The 6700-nt window shown below is 43.0% G+C and overlaps 1 protein-coding gene across 6 annotated transcripts in view; it reads right to left on the bottom strand.

Annotated features, from left to right (window-relative positions):
• Window positions 1-618: 618 nt before the first annotated feature.
• LOC114656378 (G-protein coupled receptor 39-like) overlaps window positions 619-6700 on the bottom strand; it is a 306889-nt gene continuing 300807 nt past the window's right edge. The window contains exons 2-5 of one of the 6 annotated variants that reach the window (XM_051930759.1): window positions 3913-5259; window positions 2740-3498; window positions 2119-2325; window positions 619-2049 (exon numbers count right to left, since the gene is read on the bottom strand). In XM_051930759.1, the coding sequence (XP_051786719.1) occupies window positions 4805-5259 (455 nt within the window). In that variant the 3' untranslated portion in view covers window positions 619-2049; window positions 2119-2325; window positions 2740-3498; window positions 3913-4804. Of the gene's footprint in view, window positions 2326-2739; window positions 3499-3705; window positions 5260-6700 lie in introns of all 6 variants that reach the window. The other 5 variants (XM_051930760.1, XM_051930762.1, XM_051930761.1 and 2 more) reach the window with 5 other exon arrangements.

The raw sequence follows: 6700 nt of genomic DNA, 5'->3' as shown, positions 1-6700 counted from the left end.
GGATTTGTCATTCCAACAGATGGTCCACCACAAACATCAGTAGCGATCCAAAGCACTGCTAGTAATGTCTGTGATGCACCATCTGTTGGAATGACAAATGCAATGCATTTTATTGCTAAAAATGTTGGTGATTGGCATGGTGGCGCAGTGGGTAGCGCTGCTGCCTCGCAGTAAGGAGACCTGAGGTTCACTTCCTGGGTCCTCCCTGCATGGAGCTTGCATGGTGTCTGCGTGGGTTTCCACCGGGTACTCTGGTTTCCCCCCACAGTCCAAATACATGCAGGTTAGGTGCATTGGTGACTCTAAATTGTCCCTAGTGTGTGCTTGGTGTGTGTGTGTGTGTGCCCTGTGGTGTGCTGGTGCCCTGCCCGGGGTTTGTTTTCTGCCTTGCCGCCCCTGGGATTGGCTCCAGCAGACCCCCGTGACCCTGTTGTTAGGATATAGCGGGTTGGATAATGGATGGATGGATGTTTGTGATGCACCATCAGAGGAAGGACAAATGCAACGCAGTTTATTACTAAAAATGTTTGTGATGCACCATCTTTTTGAACGACAGAGACACAGCAACTGGACAGACACACAGACAATTACCACTTTATTAATGTAAATACCTCTTTGTAAAAAAGGTGATGACTTTCACCAGGATTGAGTACTTTTGCAAGGTACCATACCATAAAACTTTGACATGAGTGAGCTATTCAGTCCATCAACGTATTCAGTAATTGCTGGCAAGACAAAGTAGATTCCATCTTCTCAATTACTGTTTGCCGTTAAATGTAATTCAATCCATTTTCATCTGCTCTCCCAGCACAGTCCTGGTAATCCTCAAGGGAGAAGAAGTTGAGTTTGAGTTGCATAAGTGCATACTTCCATAGCTGCCGTATAGTAAAGTAAAAATCTCAGACTGGCAAACATTTTCTACGATTCATGACTTAGTTGCATGGCAGTGCCACTTAGTGCCACCTGCTAATGGCCGAGCCAGCAGCACACTTGCTGTAATTTCAGGTGGCTGCTCTCTTTGACTCACGTGTTTTCTCCACAAGTATTATGGTAAACCTCACGTGTAAAATATGTCATATATATGTATCACATGTCTCGTGCGCTCATATGCAGCTCCAATGTAATGAACAGCTGAGATAAGCAGAACTGTTAGTTGAGAATGACACGTGTGTGACAATATAATCAAAATCTGTGAGTACCTAAAAACAAAAGACAAGGTGCAAACTTCAGCTGCACCATAATACAAAATTAGGTGTAAGAAAACGGGAAAAATGCATTCATTTATTTAAAAAGTAATTTTTGCTTTTCCCACACTGACAGTGATGAGCGAAACGATTTGCACGATAACGAATACCCACCAAAACTCCTTTGCAGAAAAAAAAAATGGAGTTTTCTCTTTCAATGAATTTCGTACCATCTACCGAAGAGGAGTTTATTTCCTACCCGGAAGTGTTCTCAGGCATTAATTCTGCATGCAGCTGCCCGCCATTTTGTATTATATATAAACGTCTACACGTGGAAGTGTGTGTGTCTGTCTGTCTCTCGGGCCCGGAAGTGCAGGGCTACAGCATGAAGCTCAAAGAGCCAATTTAACGAGTTGGAAGAAGAAATAAGTGCGAGACTAAAACATGACAGCGTGTCGCCAAAGTGAAACAAAAGAGAAACTCACTTAGCTTCAGATAGACAACAGACGCAAGACGAAACCTCCAAGAAGAGAGAAACTCGCTTAGCCACTGATACACAATGGTGGCGAGTACATCGTCAAAATGAAACCTTTGAGGAGAGAGACACTCGCTTAGCCGTTGATAGACAAGCGAGGCGAGCACATCGGCAAAATGAAACCTCCAAGAAGACAGAAACTCGCTTAGCCACCGATACACAATGGTGGTGAGTACATCGTCAAAATGAAACCTCCAAAGGGAGAGAAACTTGCTTGGTCGCTGATAGACAACAGACGTCAGCACGTTGGCAAAATGAAACCTACAAAGAGAGAGAAATTCACTTAGCCGCTAGTACACAAGTGAGGCGAGTACATCAGCAAAGCGAAACCTCCAATGAACAAGATCTTCACTTAGCCACTAATACACAAGTGAAGCGAGCACATCGGCAAAACGAAACCTCCAAGGAAAGAGAAACTCGCTTAGCCGCTGATACACAATGGTGGCGAGTACATCATTAAAATGAAACCTTTGAGGAGAGAGAAACTTACTTAGCCGCTGATAGACAACAGACGTGAGTACGTCGGCAAAATGAAACCTACAAAGAGAGAGAAATTCACTTAGCCGCTAGTACACAAGTGAGGCGAGTACATCAGCAAAGCGAAACCTCCAATGAACAAGATCTTCACTTAGCCACTGATACACAATGGTGGCGAGTACATCGTCAAAATGAAACCTTTGAGGAGAGAGACACTCGCTTAGCCACTGATAGACAAGCGAGGCGAGCACATCGGCAAAATGAAACCTCCAAGAAGACAGAAACTCGCTTAGCCACCGATACACAATGGTGGTGAGTACATCGTCAAAATGAAACCTCCAAAGAGAGAGAAACTTGCTTGGTCGCTGATAGACAACAGACGTCAGCACGTCGGCAAAATGAAACCTACAAAGAGAGAGAAATTCACTTAGCCGCTAGTACACAAGTGAGGCGAGTACATCAGCACAGCGAAACCTCCAATGAACAAGATCTTCACTTAGCCACTAATACACAAGCGAAGCGAGCACATCGGCAAAACGAAACCTCCAAGGAAAGAGAAACTCGCTTAGCCGCTGATACACAATGGTGGTGAGTACATCGTCAAAATGAAACCTCCAAAGAGAGAGAAACTTGCTTGGTCGCTGATAGACAACAGACGTCAGCACGTCGGCAAAATGAAACCTACAAAGAGAGAGAAATTCACTTAGCCGCTAGTACACAAGTGAGGCGAGTACATCGGCAAAACGAAACCTCCAAGGAAAGAGAAACTCGCTTAGCCGCTGATACACAATGGTGGCGAGTACATCATTAAAATGAAACCTTTGAGGAGAGAGAAACTTACTTAGCCGCTGATAGACAACAGACGTGAGTACGTCGGCAAAATGAAACCTACAAAGAGAGAGAAACTCACTTAGCCGCTAATACACAAGCAAGGCGAGTACATCAGCAAAATGAAACCTCCGATGAACGAGATCCTCACTTAGCCACTAATACACAAGCGAAGCGAGCACATCAGCAAAACGAAACCTCCAAGGAGAGAGACACTCGCTTAGCAGCAAATACACAAGCGAGGCGAGCACATTGACAAAACGAAACCTCCAAGGAGAGAGAAACTTGCTTAGCCGCTGATACACAATGGTGGTGAGTACATCGTCAAAACGAAACTTCCGAGGAGAGAAAAACTCGCTTAGATGCTGATAGACAACAGACGTGAGCACATCGGCAAAACAAAACCTCAGATGAAAGAGACACTCACTTAGCCGCTAATACACAAGCGAGACGAGTACATCAGCAAAATGAAACCTCCGATGAACGAGATCCTCACTTAGCCACTAATACACAAGCAAGGCGAGTACATCAGCAAAATGAAACCTCCGATGAACGAGATCCTCACTTAGCCACTAATACACAAGCGAAGCGAGCACATCAGCAAAACGAAACCTCCAAGGAGAGAGACACTCGCTTAGCAGCAAATACACAAGCGAGGCAAGCACATTGACAAAACGAAACCTCCAAGGAGAGAGAAACTTGCTTAGCCGCTGATACACAATGGTGGTGAGTACATCGTCAAAACGAAACTTCCGAGGAGAGAAAAACTCGCTTAGATGCTGATAGACAACAGACGTGAGCACATCGGCAAAACAAAACCTCAGATGAAAGAGACACTCACTTAGCCGCTAATACACAAGCGAGACGAGTACATCAGCAAAGCGAAACCTCTGAGGAGAGAGAAACTCACTTAGACGCTGATAGACAACGGTGGCGAGAACATCGGCAAAACGAAACTGCCGAGGAAAGCGAACCTTGCTTAGCTGCTAATGCACAACCGATGAGTTTGATCGATTGAAGTGCCAGAATCCATGGTTTCTAGGACTCTGGGCTTTTAACATCACAGGCTTAGACAGCTAGTATTTAAATAAAGTAAAATAAAAACACAAAAATCGCTGTTCTCAACAAACGAAAGTGGTCGCTACACAGCAGGATGATGGAGAAAACACATAGTTATCATGTCTTCGAGTTATATATTCATCATTTTTAAAAAACTGAGTCGACTCCTCCACGATGATGTGAACGAGAGGCATAAACTGCATTGATTTTACGGGTGAGATTTGGATTACGTGTTTCACGCAGCTACACAGAAGCACGATGAAGCTTTAAGAAGCAGTATGCTTTGCTTTACATCCAAAAAGAAAACTTTAAAACTATAAAAACTAAAGACAATTTAATGAGTTTTGTTCTTCTCAATTGATAAATCACTAACAAAATGAATTTTTATTGCACATCGAAAACTTACGAGTTTCGCTCATTGCTATACACTTAACGATTAGGCCATTCTAAGTTGGCCCCTTTTTTTTTTAATTGCACCTTTGTGTTTTTTGTTTTTCCCCAATTAGGTGCATATACAGATTAGGCAGAATATGTGATGGGGTCAGGCTGATATATGTCGGCAAAGGAACACAAATAGCTGTATTACAATACAACGTCTTTCGTTTACTGTCCATTTCAATAGAGGGCATTGTTCTGCTCAGAAACGCTAAACATTTGCACAGTCGTTTTGTCATTTTATTTTTTTTAGCAAGTTAAAATATACATTTTTGATTTTTAACACTCAGACTTCGATTTCATTGGGTTCACTTGTTGAGGCCGTTTTGTCACTGAGCCCAATGTTTTCTTCTGCTGGAGGAGTTTCCTTGTCCCCTTCTGGCCTCGCATTGTCTTTGTGGCGTCTGCTCTGCTTAGCTTTGGAAAAGCTGCGCCTCAAAGTGGAGATAAGCAGAGGGCGCCTGGAGTAGGTGGAGTCCAATGCCTTCTTGTTGATGTGCTCGATGGTCACTTTACCTCGTAAAACCTGCAGGAACACCTGCCGGAAATACTTGGAAGAGAGGTTGTAGAGAAACGGGTTAAGAACAGAGCTGAGGTAGAAGAAACAGTCTGCAAAGTAGTGAATGACATTGTAGGCCCTGAAGTACTTAATAGTCCACTCGGTCTTGGGTACTGCGGCTAACATGATCCGTCGAATCTGGTTTGGCATCCAACATCCAGCTAAGGCTGCAACAATTAATCCTAGAAAATAAAAAAAAAGAAACACAGAGTCAGTTTACTTATTTAGCCTATGCTACTTATTGTCCAAAAAGTTAACTTTCCTTACTAGCGTAGTAGGCAGGATTGGTGAAATACAGAAATTCCTACAAATTATTCTTAGAAATACACATATTGCTCATTGTGTTTTAATATTTTTGACGCACTGATTAGAGCTGACATGGTGGAAGTTTTTAAATATATAAAGGGAAACAGTTGCACAGATCCCGCCAGTAACATTAAAAGGGAATTTTCAACTAAATCAAGTGGACACAGATGGAAACTCGTTAAGAGTAAATTTCACACAGACATTACACGTTTTTTCATCACATTGACAACCACAGACACAAGGAATAAGTTACCCAGCAGTGTGGCAGAAAGTGGGTCTTTAGGGACCCTTCATGTGGACTTGATGTTATTTTGGAGCTTGTTGGGATGAACGGCCCGTTCTTATCAAAACTGTGGATCAAAGATCAAAGATGAGGAGTCTTTCATCTCCTAAATATTTGACTTCTTCCCCACCAATACACATACAGTGACATAATATTGTTGATCCAATTTGGTGAAATTGTTTACCAGAATTTTCCCTAAACCAATTTCCACAATTAATGTAAAAGTATACAATTTGGAAAGGCTTCGACTTCAGAGAAGCTCAACTGTGTTTTAGATCCAAAAAGAAAGACAGACTCTTGCTTTCTGAAGACACAGAACACCTTGATGAATCGATTTCTACAACTACTAGAACTCCTGTTCAGCTTCTAATATTAATGATTTTAGTTTTTGATAAAAATGGTTGTGCTGTTTCTGTTACAGCTTTATTTATTTATCCATCCATCCATCCATTTTCCATCCATCCATCCATTTTCCAACCCGCTGAATCCGAACACAGGGTCACGGGGGTCTGCTGGAGTCAATCCCAGCCAACACAGGGTACAAGACAGGAACCAATCCTGGGCAGGGTGCCAACCCACCGCAGGACACACACAAACACACCCACACACCAAGCACACACTAGGGCCAATTTAGAATCGCCAATCCACCTAACCTGCATGTCTTTGGACTGTGGGAGGAAACCGGAGCGCCCGGAGGAAACCCACGCAGACACGGGGAGAACATGCAAACTCCACGCAGGGAGGACCCGGGAAGCGAACCCCAGGTCCCCAGGTCTCCCAACTGCGAGGCAGCAGCGCTACCCACTGCGCCACCATGCCGCCTTATTTATTTATTTATTTATTTATTCATTCATTTGTTTATTGTTTTACATTTTATGGGAGCCAAGATGTTAATTTGCTTTCATTACGATGCGGTTCTGTTTGCTATGGAGCGCATCTCTGAAAAACAAAGTAATTATTCATAATTGACACAACACGATAAAAAAACACTGCATTATCTAAGTATCTTCAAAAAACAATCTTAAGTGTGTTTG

Source organism: Erpetoichthys calabaricus, chromosome 8 (genome assembly GCF_900747795.2).
Source record: "Erpetoichthys calabaricus chromosome 8, fErpCal1.3, whole genome shotgun sequence".
Classification (NCBI taxonomy): domain Eukaryota; kingdom Metazoa; phylum Chordata; class Cladistia; order Polypteriformes; family Polypteridae; genus Erpetoichthys; species Erpetoichthys calabaricus.
The sequence above is the reverse complement of the archived record's forward strand: the minus strand, read 5'-3'. Positions and strand labels throughout refer to the sequence as shown.